The sequence below is a fragment of the Anser brachyrhynchus genome, assembly GCF_964034855.1.
Source record: "Anser brachyrhynchus genome assembly, chromosome: 13".
In the NCBI taxonomy this organism is placed as follows: domain Eukaryota; kingdom Metazoa; phylum Chordata; class Aves; order Anseriformes; family Anatidae; genus Anser; species Anser brachyrhynchus.
Window position 1 is genome coordinate 15148009 of NC_137708.1, and position 13435 is coordinate 15161443.

At 41.4% G+C, this 13435-nt stretch overlaps 1 protein-coding gene across 6 annotated transcripts in view; it reads left to right on the forward strand.

Moving 5' to 3' along the window:
* ENOX2 (ecto-NOX disulfide-thiol exchanger 2) overlaps positions 1–13429 on the forward strand; it is a 50663-nt gene extending 37234 nt beyond the window's left edge. For all 6 annotated transcript variants that reach the window (XM_080554087.1, XM_080554082.1, XM_080554083.1 and 3 more), the window contains 7 exons: positions 848–962; positions 1847–2028; positions 3975–4082; positions 4914–4970; positions 6223–6331; positions 7790–7875; positions 12062–13429. In XM_080554087.1, coding sequence (XP_080410213.1) covers positions 848–962; positions 1847–2028; positions 3975–4082; positions 4914–4970; positions 6223–6331; positions 7790–7875; positions 12062–12193 — 789 coding nt within the window. In that variant the 3' untranslated portion in view covers positions 12194–13429. The remainder of the gene's footprint in view (positions 1–847; positions 963–1846; positions 2029–3974; positions 4083–4913; positions 4971–6222; positions 6332–7789; positions 7876–12061) is intronic.
* Positions 13430–13435: the final 6 nt, after the last annotated feature.

Consider the following 13435-nt stretch of genomic DNA (forward strand, 5'->3'; position numbering starts at 1 on the left):
AATTCCATCTTCTGTTTGGCACGATCTCCATCTCAGGTAGGTTTTGTTGTAGTAGCCATGCGGCTGTGTGGAGCAGGCACGCAGCACAGAGGAACAGAGTGAGGCAGCGCTATGGATCACAGCTATGATCACACTGCAGCAGGGCAACATAGGTGCACGGCAAGGTTCATGGTACCGGGCACCATGTAGGCCAGTGCTTAGGAACGTGCAGAGTACGTTGTATGGCAGGAGAAAGAAATGCTGGGGAGATGTGTGCTGCAACCTGACACACTGTGTATGTCAGGAGGGGACGTCATTAGTGGAGGTGCTGAGCAGGAGAGCATGGTGTAGAAGTCCAGCAGAGAAGAGGAAGGGAAGAATGGCACTGGGAGGTATGAGAGTGGCATGACAACAGGGTGTGTAGGGCAAGGGGGGACAGCACTGATGGTTCGTGGTGGCAGGGAGTTCCTGATCTAGACACATGCTGTGAGCAAGAAGGCACAAGGCGAAGTGAGCCAGTGGAGGTTATGAAGTTTGGCAGCAGTAGTTGCAGAGTTGTACAGATGTCAAGCAGGGCGTGTGGGGAACAAGGTTCACCAAGAAAGAACCCTGCAGACAAGGTTAGTTGCCTGCTCTGGGGTAAAGACTAGAAGGAAGATGGAGGAATCAGTAATGCCAGTAGTGCTGACAGATTGACTCATTCTAGACATTGTTCTAGATTTAGTAGTCTGTGCCAAAAATTTCTATCATTTCCCTTTTCTTGTATCGTGGAGTTGCAGTTTGCAGACTTAGATTTCAGCATTTCTTTATCCATCCAGTAGGTTCCTTATAATCTGTATTGAAAAAAACTCTGCTTTCTGAACCTTAGGAAATTCGTAACATTCACAATGATGAACTAATGGGTATTCGAAGAGAGGAGGAAATGGAAATGTCTGATGAAGAAATAGAAGATCCATCAGAGATGAAAGAAACAGAAGAATCAGGTAAAATCACTTTTTGCAGCTCATACATAAAATACACGTCTCTTCAATGGAGTCTTCTATAAACCCCACTCAGATCTGACTGTTTACCTGCTGCTGAGGTTTAAAATTTTGCATAGTCTCTCTAATACGTTCTGCCTTGTATTAACCTCGTTAAACTTTTGTGTATTCATGCAAATTCTGAAGGACAAAGAAAAAGTCATAACACTGTGACAGTGCCAGGACTTCAGAAGAAACTGTAAGAAACCTGCTATAGACAAGTGTGGTATTGATGGATTTCAATATTTAAGCAGTGGGTTTTATAGCTATTTATGTTGGTATCAGATGCTTTACCTTAGCTATTACTGCTGTTCTTCCAAACCCCTGAAGTCTTTTTGAATTTGTTGGTAGACATCCTGTTGCAGCGAATCTTACAATCGTAGATATAAAACACACAAAATGCTCTTCCTTTTGCATTTGAAGGTTGTGTTATGAGAGAGAGTAGAGGGCTGTTTCTCCCAACCAGCTGTTAGTTTACATTCATTTGTTGTGGCTCCATTTGATGCCTGGCTTCTCATTCATTCCTTTCACGTAGATTTTGCATGATCATAATGCTCGAAATACCTGTCACTTCTTGTTTCTTGTCATATCCTACTTAACTGAGGTGAAGCAGCAAGGTAATGGCTGCAGTTACGTACATGAAATATTATAGTATTTGATATTTTCTACTGAGTTGTTCTTTGTCCAGAGCAGCTTCTTTTCTAAAGAGGCATCAGGAACAGTGGTTGGGATAAATTTATTTTGTTTATTTGGGTTTGTAACTGGTAGCTGTGAGCCACAGAGCTGTCTACACACTGTGGGGAGAGCACTTGGTGATTTCTTGTCCCCAACTCTGCCTTATTCTCCAGCACTGGTGTCACAGGTGGAAGCCCTAAAAGAAGAAAATGACAGTCTGCGCTGGCAGCTGGATGCCTACCGGAATGAGGTGGAACTGCTAAAGCAGGAGCATGGCAAAGCAAGCAGGGATGAAGACACAACCAAAGAGCAGCAGCTGAAACTTCTCCAGCAGGCTCTGCAGGGAATGCAGCAGGTGGGCCTAGGTTTTTCTATAGCTGTGGCCTTGCTAGAAAGGAAAAGGGGCTGTGGTACAGAGCATGGGCACAAAGAAAGGCATTTTGTTAATTTCGGTGGTAAATGAGAGCAACTTTCTGTCATTTCTGGTATTGCAAAAAAACAAAAATCTCAGAACAGTGATTGGATATGAGCTGATAACAGCTGCATGGAAACAATCCATAGTTATGGATTCCTTGTGTGCTGTTTACTTGACCACACTATGACTTCCGAAATACTGAGTCTGTGCCTACCTTCCTTGTAACCCTGTAAGATCCTGGTTGCAAGCATGAACAACAAAGGGGGAAACACAAAGCTTGCTTTACTACCATTTCTAAAGTTTATTGGACTTTCATTCTCACAGAAACTGTAGGACATGTGTTGTTCTTTGGTATTTTCCTTAGCTAAATATAAAGTGTTTTGGGTCCCTGTACACCTTAACAGTATTGTCTCATGTATTAAGCCAGACAGATAACCAAAACATAGAGTTCAGCTAATAGTTCAGCTAAGCACTTTATTAAAATTAGAACTTGAAGAGATATTGTGAAGGTTGTGATTGTTTACTGGATGAATCTGTGGTAGGAACTAATTGCATTGGCATTTGTAATATTGGAGGTGGCAGGAGAAGCTTTCTTTGGTCACTGTCAGCTATCCGTGTGTGAGGAAATGGCAGGAGCTGCAGGACATAATAGATTTTCCGTTGTGCAGGTGTCAGGGAGTTAAGGCTTCTCTACGTACCACTGCCAGGATAAGTAATCGTTCTGGAAGAGCACTCTGGAAGATCTACCCTGAGGAAAAAAGATTTTTGTAAATATTAGCAAATAGTGGTGTTTTTTTTTTTTTTTTTTGTACATGAGATAGAAAAAAATATTGAAGTATTTTTCTGAGCTTGAAAGAAAGGGTTAACTGAAATACATATGTCTGTATCCTGGTTTGACCTTGGAAAGCTGCTAACCGTAACTTAGCCATATTAGTGTTTAATCTTCTCTCATCCTGGTGACGTGATCTTGCCCATTTCTGAAAGGCCCAGTGGTGGTAGCAGTTTTCTGAGAATCATTTTCTTCTGGCTCTGATGGGGAATCAGTCATATTTTTTCCTCTGTTGCCCCTGTCAGATTCTTGGTTTGTTCACTAAGGTCTTTGTACTCATGTGCGTTCAATACAGACACATTCAAGGCTACAAGTTTGTTCTTAGAGCAGACCATTATATCCACAACCACAGCCTGGTTTTCCTTGATAGGAAAATCATTCTACTCACCTCTGAGATGCGGTTTGTGATTCACTACACCATCTTTCTTCTTAGCTTTGCTAGTCAAGGGAGTGCACAATGTGTTGTGGTATCTGCTGCAAGCATCCGGAACTGCTGGACTGATGTCGAGTGTGGGAGCACTCATCACATTTTTCTGCTATGCTGAATTGTGCAAATAATAGCACAAACTTTCTTATCTAGTATCTGTTACAGAATATTTTCTTATATTGCAAGACATCTTTGTTTTAGCATGGGTCTAGAGATCTAGGAAGAATTTAAGGTGACTTCCCGGGTCACTTGCTTCTGTGCTGCTCGTTCACATATATTGTGCCTATAGCCAGCCATACAGTGAACCAGACTGAGGAAGAAGAAGGTCTAGCTTTAACAGGAATCAGGCCATCAGTCTAGTGCACAGCACATGCTTTATTTTGGGGACAGGAAAGGTTTCATGATGATGGAATTACTACCCCCTGTTTACAAAGTCGTGCTTTTTGTGTATGCTAATAAGCAAAGAAATTGCTTGAGTATAGAAAAGATTTCTTCTTTTTGTATACCTAACCTGTTAATTGTTACGAACATGATCTGTCAGGTCTTCATGGAAGAGTGTTTATTCGGTTTATATCCTTTAAATAGTAGGGGGTGAAAGGCTATGAACTGTGTTTAACTTTTCTCTTCCAGCATCTTTTGAAAGTACAAGATGAATACAAAAAGAGAGAAGCTGAACTAGAAAAAGTGAGAGAAGACAAACTAAAGATAGAGACATTGCTAGAAACCCTTAAGGAGCAGGTATGTGACTTGCCAGTCCTTCCTTATTCTCAGTAGTAAATGCAGTCCTTGGATTTCATGGCCTATGGCATGTGCAGGGAAGAACAGAGTGTAGGAGATGCCTAGACCTGGCTTAGAAGCAGTCTTTAGAAAGCTGGAAAAACTATCTGCTTAATTGGAGGTTGCATATTAGTAGTGAACTTGCTGATCGCTTCATATAATAGTGAGAGAATCAACAGAAACAACTATATAAACAAAAGACTAACCTTCATTTTATACTGCACAGTGGTATTGTAGCTGAAATGTGTTTTTATGCAAACTAACTTTTAAAAGATAAGAAAAAAGTCAATTATCAAACATCAATATTAGAGAAATGTTTTGATCTGACCTTCATAAAACACGAATGAATTTAAAGTTTTTGTCAGTGTTATAATATTCTTATACTTTCTGGATTTATTCTGAACATAAATGCATACTGTTTATTCTCAGGTATGATCCATTCTGTATTTTGTTTGTGGACCCACATGTGAATCTAAGCTTTCTTGATCCTCTCTTCCATAGCATGGTCTCAATTATACGTGTACCTACAGAATAGATGAGAAACGTTACAAAGCACTTCTCATTGAGGACCACAGAGCCAAGTGCTAGGTCCTTCCTCTGAATTTCTATCTTTTGCCCCACCATTTGGTGCCATGAGCTAGGGAATATAATAAATACTTGTCTTTCCATTAATTAAAACAGAGTTTGAATACCAGTAATCTTCAGTGCAGGAGCTTTGGTGACTTTTTGTATCAAAGAACAAAAATAACAGACCATCATCAGTAATCTTTCCTTTTCTTAAACTATGTATAGCAAAGCATAGCTGATGAAGAGGACAAGGAGAGAGATGCTATTGATGGCCAAGGGAATGTAAGTCTATTTTCTGCTGCTTTAGTCAGAGTATTTTACTGAGGGAAGTAGTGACACCTCATTGTAAATTGAGCAATCATTTAGCATTTGATTTCTTCTGAAGTGTACAAGCATAGTACGTATGGACTGTCTATATATGTACAAATGAAACACATTAAACTATCCATAGCGGCTTCTGGGTGGAAGAGCAGTAGGTATTTCCAATGCTGTGGTGTGGACATGGGCTTTTGTGTGCAAGGTAATTTTTTGCACTTTTTCAACTAGTCTTCCAAAATGCCTGTTGGATTTCCAAGAGAAAGGAGGCCATGCATTTTCAGTATGACATTACTGGCTGAATTACAGTTCCTGTATGAATCTGAAGCTAGCTTTGTTTCCACAAAGTGCACACCATTACTTTCTCCTGCAGAAGCAAATTATAGCCTGCTTAGGCCAGGACTGTGCAGTTTCAGTCCTGTGTAATTCACAATTGCACTAGAGTAAGAAGCTAATCAAACCCGAGGAGCCATTTAATTCTATCTTTGTTATTGGGTCATGTCCATTTCATTTTACTAGTGACTGAAGGCTATTTCCAGTTATAGCTGCTTGTATCTCTCAGACCACTGGAATTCAGGCTATAACTTAGGAATACAAGAAAGTTATGCTTTTAGTGCAAAAACCAAACATTTGCTTCATGTCTTCATAGTCTTATATTTATTTGGGGGATAATAAATTATGCAAAATTCTGTTTGATTTCAGTACCACAAACTCAAGTCAAGGACAGCCTGATCCCAAATCCTTTGCATCCAATAGGCGCTTGCTTAATCGTACTGCCACTGTTAAGGCATTTAAAAAATGAACATCTGTGTCTCAGTTAGTCACTGCAAGACTGCCTTTCTAGTCTTTTTGTTTGACTGGTTGAGGGGTTTGTTTGTTTTTGTTTTTAAGGCTCTTGCAGAGTAGACATACCAGTGAACCAGGGACAGTGAAAGTGCATGTTATGGCGTCTTACTTTACTTCATGGGCTTTAATCTAGTTTGGTAGTTCAGACACGCAGTTTCTAACAGCAAAATGAACATCACTGTGTTTTATTGGAAGCATTTTGCAGAATAAACAACAGATAAAGCAATGCAGTGACTCACAGAAACAGGAAGACAAAAATACAAACTCCGTCAAGTCTTACTGAGCTGCTGTAAGAGCATGTAAGAGTGACTGCTGTGCTGTCAGTGTTTGAAATGGGTCCTCTGTGTTTTGTTTTGTTTTGTTTTTTCTGCAGGAGAGCAGTATGTCCAGAGTTTGTGCATGCAGTCAGGAGAAGGAAGGTCCAGTTGAGAAGACACTGAACAATAGTCCTGTGAAATCTGAACGAGAAGCTCTGTTAGTTGGTAAGGCCTTTTGATGGACTTGGTGACAATGTTAGAGACCTGGACTGAATGGGAGTTGCTTCAAATGGCCTCGCAGCTTGCACTGGTGACCTTTTGTTCCTTGGGTTATGCCAGTAGAGGTGGGAGTCCTCAAAGCCTTTAGTCTTGGTGATGGTCAGGGTTTCACTTGGTGCATTGCTCACACAGAAATCTTGTGCCATGCACGTTTCAGTCAAAACCACACACATGCAAAGTGGCCTTGGGTGTAGTGACAGTCCAGTTCTGCACATACAGGAATGCAACTTGCTCTTCAGAGAAGCGTCACTGGAGGTAACTTACATAGGAGGGTCTGTCTTAATTCGAACACAGCTAAATCCACTTGTGAACCCACACAGCAATGAGGCACACCAAAAGGTCAGGCATAGTGTGCCATGGAGTACAAGCAGATAAGCTCTTCTAACTTTAGAAGCCATAGCCAGAGAGGAAAAAAAGATAGAGAAAGGTGGCAGAGAGGGAAGGGATGGATTTAGGGAGATGAGAAATGTGCCTGTGTTTTCAAGTGATGCTCAGCTACAAAGGGATTGGTGAGCTCTAGTTTACAGCGTAGGCATATCTGCTATACTTTTTATTTCCTTTCTTCTTGCTTAGTCCAAGTGATATTGAAAAATAACCTAACACTGCATGCTACAAATTTTCAACCAAAAGCCAGTAGCTGAAAAAAATTTTGAAGCACTAAGTGGGAGGAACAGAAATTCTCTTCTTGATGGGACAAGGTAGTTTCTTTCTTGTCACTCAGTCTAGTTCTCTTTGGCCATTCCTCCACATATGATTTGAGAACAACAATAAATCATTTACTGCTATTCAGATGGGTCTGTTTGTGCTAGATCATGGTCTGGTGTCTGCAGAGAAAAAAAGGGGGCTTTCAGGGAAAGATCACAGGCACTAGCTTTTACTTCAGATGATGGTCAGAACTACAAGTTAGTATTTTGGATTTTACAGTTCTGCCTGTGAGCTAGAAGAGCCTGTGAGTCTCTGTGGGACAGGTTACAAACTTATGTTGCTCTGTTTAACTGAGTGCTGCAAGACTTGTGAGATGGGGCACATATATTACTGCCTGCTCTCTCCATTTGCCTTCTGTCTTTTCCTGCTCCTTGGAGTGATACATCTGGAGCACAGCTTTCCCTCTCCTTTAGCCTTGAATCCCCACATTTATGATAACCTCTTGCTGAATTTTGACAAGGATCATCATGGGGCACATTACCATTACTCAATAGGTATTGAGAGCAGTGAGGTCTGTTTTAAGTGCTAACCAATTGCATCAATTAGCTGTTGTTTCCTTTGCAGCCTCCAAACTTCACTGTATTTAAAACCAAAAATGCCTGATAAGATCCCTGTGTTCTGTGCTAGCAGTGGCAGAGAGCTGGGGTTCCTAACTAAGTCTTCTCATGAGAATGATGTTTGTGGTGTTCCTTTCTCCAGGAATAATTTCAACATTTCTTCATGTGCACCCATTTGGAGCAAGCATAGAGTACATCTGTTCCTACCTGCAGCGCCTGGACAGCAAAGTAGGTGTACCAATATCTCCATTTCCTTGAGCAAGCCTAGGCAGTACGTTTGTGTCCTGAGTGTGTAATTTCCTCCCTGGGAATGATGCTGGTTGGGGGTGAGGACTGTAAGAGCTTGTGTCTATTACCTGGAATAATTTGCTGGAAGAGGAGAAGGGTAGGGGTGAACTTTCTTCATAGCTTCTGGCTTAACCCTTACACTGCTTAATGTTAACCTAAATACGGAGCTGAAGGTGATGTTCTTATTGCTAATGTTTGCGTGTGATCCTGCTCATAAATCAAGAAAACCCTTTGACACTAAGTGTATTTTGCAACAGTGAATTCCATGTTTAAAATCTGCATCTGAAATGTATTTTTGTTTATTCTGTTTAAGTTTACTGTTAAGTTACCTTTGTTTCCCTTATCCTTACGACTTCCAAGTTAAGAGAAAATAACTTGCCCCTTTCATACTGTTTATTGTACTGCTTTGCCACTGTATATATTCTATCTAAACTGAACAGACTTAATGTCTTTGTGTCTCTGTGCAAAGTTCTTCCATATTTCTGATCATGTGGCTCTTTATCGACCCTTTTCTGTCTCTGTTTTGACAGTAGAAGTGAAGTCATTTTTAGGAGGCTGCTGTGCCTTAAACTATGAGAGCATAAGGATTGAACCACGACCCCTGGTACAGAGGTCTGTGCTAAGTGGAGGGATCAAGTTCTTGGCGCAGGGCTCGAAAAGGACAATAACAAGAAGAGCACTTGTGCATTTTCCTTAGTACAAGGAGAAGCTGCTGTTTCCTGCACTACTTATGTATATTGCTGGCTTCGGACTCCTTATCAGAGTAAATGGGGAGGGACTGACCTCCCCATTAGGGGGGTTGACCTCATGGCGGCCTGCAGCTCCCTCACGAGGGGAGCGGAGGGGCAGGCGCTGAGCTCTGCTCTCTGGGGACAGCGACAGGACCCGAGGGAACGGCATGGAGCTGGGACAGGGGAGGGTCAGGCTGGGGGTTAGGGAAAGGTTCTGCACCCAGAGGTGGTCGGGCACTGGGACAGCTGCCCAGGGCAGTGGTCACGGCACCGAGCTGCTGGAGTTCAAGAAGTGTTTGGACAACGCTCTCAGACACAGGGTCTGATTTTGGGGTGGTCCTGTGTGGGGCCAGGAGTTAGACTCTGATTCTTGCGGGTCCCTTCCTGCTCAGGATATTCTGTTACTGTGTAAAAGCTTTTGAAGGTTCAAGCAAATTGCATCTTGCTATTGTACTACACTTACGTACTTTGATTATCTTCCTTAAAGTGCTCCATGAACAGGATACTTACCATCATGGGAATCATCTCTTGTGCCTGGAACTTTCTCGGGCTGCTTTTGTTTATATCTTAGTGCTTAGTTTTCCCCATTCTAAGAAAGTGATCAGGCTCACTGGCCTGCACTTTCCCAGGCTCGCTCCATCCCTTTAATGGTATACATAATAGTTCATCTTCTCGTGCAAGTTCTGAATTTGTCTAAGAGGCAAACAGCTACCTTTGTTTTTCTTTGGAGCTCCTAAAGGAATGCTGCCATGTATTTCATCAGGCTTCTGACATTTCCTGTTTGTGATTTAAAGTGTAGGAAAGTGCTTCACTTCATTGGAAATCTCTGCTTAGCAGAATTTCTGCTTAGCTTAGCAGAAAACTACAGTGAAAAGCGCATCCTTTAATCTCTGCAATGCTATCAGTCCTCTTTATTGTTTGCTGACGCTTGGGTAACCTGCTAACTTCAACAGGATTTTTATGTGTGTGATCTCTTAAAAGAAGGTCTTCCCATCTCTTCTTCAGGTTACATCTTAATGTTCTTGCCTTCATTATTGTGAGAGCTAGGTATTAATTGTGGTTTTTGTTTTTAAAGTCTACCTGTTTTTGGCTTGAGGTCGGGCAGGGGTAGAGAGAGAGCACCTCCCCACTTCTGGGCAGCACCTATTTTTTTGAAGCTGCCAGCAGGGAATAAAGGAATATCTTTCCCCTATTCACTGCCTGTCAGCCTCACCAAGTAAGCCAGCAGGTTAGCAGACAGTGCAGAAGTTAAAATCAAGAGCACTTTGGAGCCTTGAAATAATCCCAACAGAACTTCTCCGATACTGCTGTGAGCACTGCACGTGCTGAGTAATATAGATGATGGTTCTCTTGGGGTGTCTACTATCTGCTCCATGTTTTAGGTTGAACTTCTTCTTTACCAAACCCATTGCCAGCCTGAGCTTGTGCCTTTTCTTTGTCTTAAAACTTTAAAACTGTCATTTCTACCTGATTGGAAAACAGAATGATGACAGAAGTACACCTGCCAAACACAAACCCATCTTGCAAAGCAGGTGCTCTTGATCTTTATCACGTCAAAGAGTTTTTCATGCACTTGCACACTACTGAAGCCTTAAAAGTGAATATACATTCTGCTACTTCGTTTTCTCAGTGGTAAATGGTAACCTGCCCTCTTGGAAGTAAAGAACTTTTCTGCCCAGCTGAGTCCTACCTAAAAACTGTGATTCTTGCTGACATACAATGAAAACGAGTGAATCAAAAGAACAACGTAATGCTTCTTTTAGAGGGTCAGAGTCAAACATGACTTTGAAGGATGGTAGGAGAAATGACTCAAGATTATCTACTGGAAAATCCGGTTATGCATTGTATTAGACAGCATGCAGTGGGATCAGACTTGACATTACAGAACAGTCACACGGAAACCAGTGTCAGAGGTGGAAACGAAGCAGCAGCAGGAAGCATTGCTGAGGTGTGTGGTCCGTACACACCAAGCTTGAAGCACAGCCCCTGAAAACTGACAGTACTGCAGCAGTAGGACTACAAACTATGCAAACGCTAAAGGGAATTAAAACCAAAACCAGTTGCTGTGGTAGATCAGCAGAACATGTGAAAAAGATGTCACATTCCCTGCAGTCTTGGAAAATACCCCCATTTTCATCCAAAAATGTATCCTAATGTTTTACCTATCCAGCAGGTGGATGAGGTTATTGTGCAGAGGTAGCTCTGAACATGTGTCAGAGCAGTCCCAAACACACAAGAGAAGCAAACTTGAATTGTTATTAATACAACAAATAAATTTTTAATGGTTCTGCTGCAGTAAGAAAACAGTTGCAGGCAATTGAACATAAGGTGGACACAGCCTTTGCAGTTTTTATGTCCTGAAACTTGCAGCATCTTAGAGTTTTTTTTTTCACTTGCTGAACTTTAATTGTATCTAATAAATGCCAGAACAGTCAAATTTATGGCCTGCTTATGTGTCATTGTGATGTGTGACTAGGCAAAGATGCTAGCAGCTAGGTGTACTGCTTCAACCCCATGAAAACACTATGGAGGCTTAAATTTTGGCTTTTATAGGAGGCAGCACTGACAAAACTCTTAAATTTGCCACACTGGTTCTAGAGGCTTTAAGAGCTTTATGAGAAAACTGTGTAACATACCTTCCTGCCACTCGCAGCGTTAGAAACATTTAAAAAGCTTCCTCAGAAAGTGCTTCCTGAAGAAAGCTGCCAAGAGGCTCCTTGAAAGGTGGGTAGTGTCACATCCCTGGAGCTGTACCAGAGAGAGCTCTGCTCTGCTTGGGAATTGGATGGGTCGTTCTCTACCATTGGTCACTACTTGAAATAAGACAAGCTGAAATAAGACTTGCTCAAGCAAGCCTGACTACACATTTAGGTTACCTATCTGCACCAGTGTAACCTCCAGATACTAACTCCATATGAGTAGCTCCGGACCTGTTAGGGACATGATAGCTGCATTGTGTGTGAATGTTTGTGACTGTTCAGGATGAGAATCAAAAGTCTCCGTAAGTTCCCAGTGTCCCCGATTTCTGTATGCACTAGCTGAGAACTTTATTCTCAAAGCAGTGGTAGTAGTATTTACTGTTCAGTTACATAAATGCTTGGGAGTTTTTAATCCATTATCCTGCATTCAACAGTGAAAAAAATAGGACGTTCTTTTTACCCTTTATTTATTTTTAGTATTATAGCTGCAGCCATCTCACCCCGAAGTGTGACAGTAGCACAACTCATGCCATCCCAAAGTTATCACCGTTAATATTTGGACAAGAGACCTAGGGAAATCCTAGATGTGTTTCAGCAATTAAATGTGCTTGAGTTTGAATGTAACCAGTCATTACAGGGCTTCTGTAACCAAAAGGATCTTCTTTTTTTAGTGAAGTTTTCCTTTTGTTTTCACAGATTTGCACCACCGAAGTGGAGGTTCTCATGACCAGACTTCAAACTACGTTCAAACAGGAGCTGAGTGGGGTTGGGGCCAGTTTAGAGAAAAAATGGAAGTTTTGTGGTTTTGATGGGTTGAAAACGACTTGAGCCTCAGTTGAACTGACTTAACACTGAAAACAACAGCAGGATGTGTGTGTCAAGAAAACTTAGGATGCCTCTTACCTCTGTTTATGACGATTATCTTGCACGCATGGGATAATATGTAAGTGAAATTTTAAGTCCAGAGTAGCTCTAGAAGAAACCTGAAGTGCTGGAGCTTCTTTGATCAGTTATTTTGTTAAGAAGCAAAGTGCTGTTTGATACATTTTGTGTACAAAGTTCGTCTGATATTTTTAAGCCCATTGTGTTGACCATATGTTTTGCCAATGTTGTATGCGTTTTGTGTGCCTAAATCTCTCATCCTGTACCTTCTTTTTACTGGTAGGAACAGCCATAGACTGTCCACTGAAGCACCAACAAAAAATAATTTTCTGGTTTCCAGAACCACCCAGAGGGAAAAAATGACATTTTTTTAGACATTTATATGACAAAAAAATGAGGTATGTTTAAACGGAAGACGACTTAGTTGGTTCAGAGTCTCTATGAGCCTAACAGTCAGATCTTTTTCATGCTCTTTTCTCTACTGAAGATTTAACTGTTAAGCTAATTTGAAGGCAGTGTCACTAGGAGTGTGATTATGGTGGTTTCTCTGAGGGTTTGTGCATTGCAGAACCAGTCTGTGAATAACTTTCGATGTAGGAGGTGTATTTAATTTTCTACTGATCTGGGTAGAACAAAGGGCCTACGTCAGACCTGTATTTTTCTAACAGCTTACCATCAAATTTCTCTATCCAGTTCGTTTTTGAGATTGAGCTTCAGAAAGTGCTAGAAAACAGCACAGACTTTTCTCCTCCTGAATCTTCCCCAAGGCTGTACCTCATATTCTCAGTAAACATCAGGTTCCCCAGCCCTCTACAGAAGGTTGGTAAGATATAGGGTAAAACGCTTTAAAAAAATAAATCTAAAACCAACCAACCAAACAAACCATATTCTGTCATCAGAGAGAGCTCTGGCAGTGGATGCCTCCTGGAGCTTTAGAACCTACTCAGAGATCTGTACGTAGCTCATTTTGGCACAGGCAGCAGAAATGGGTGGAACAAACCTTTCTGTTGGGACCAGGCTTCCCATGGGTGTTGGGGGGGAACTACCTGCTCACTTTTGTTCCTGACACTGAAGGACTGCTACACTGGAAGCATATGAAAACCCTTTTTAATAATTCTGAATATTTCTGTCACTACAGGTAAACGTTGTATTTTTAAGGAATAAACATTTTTAATGTTCAAATTCTTG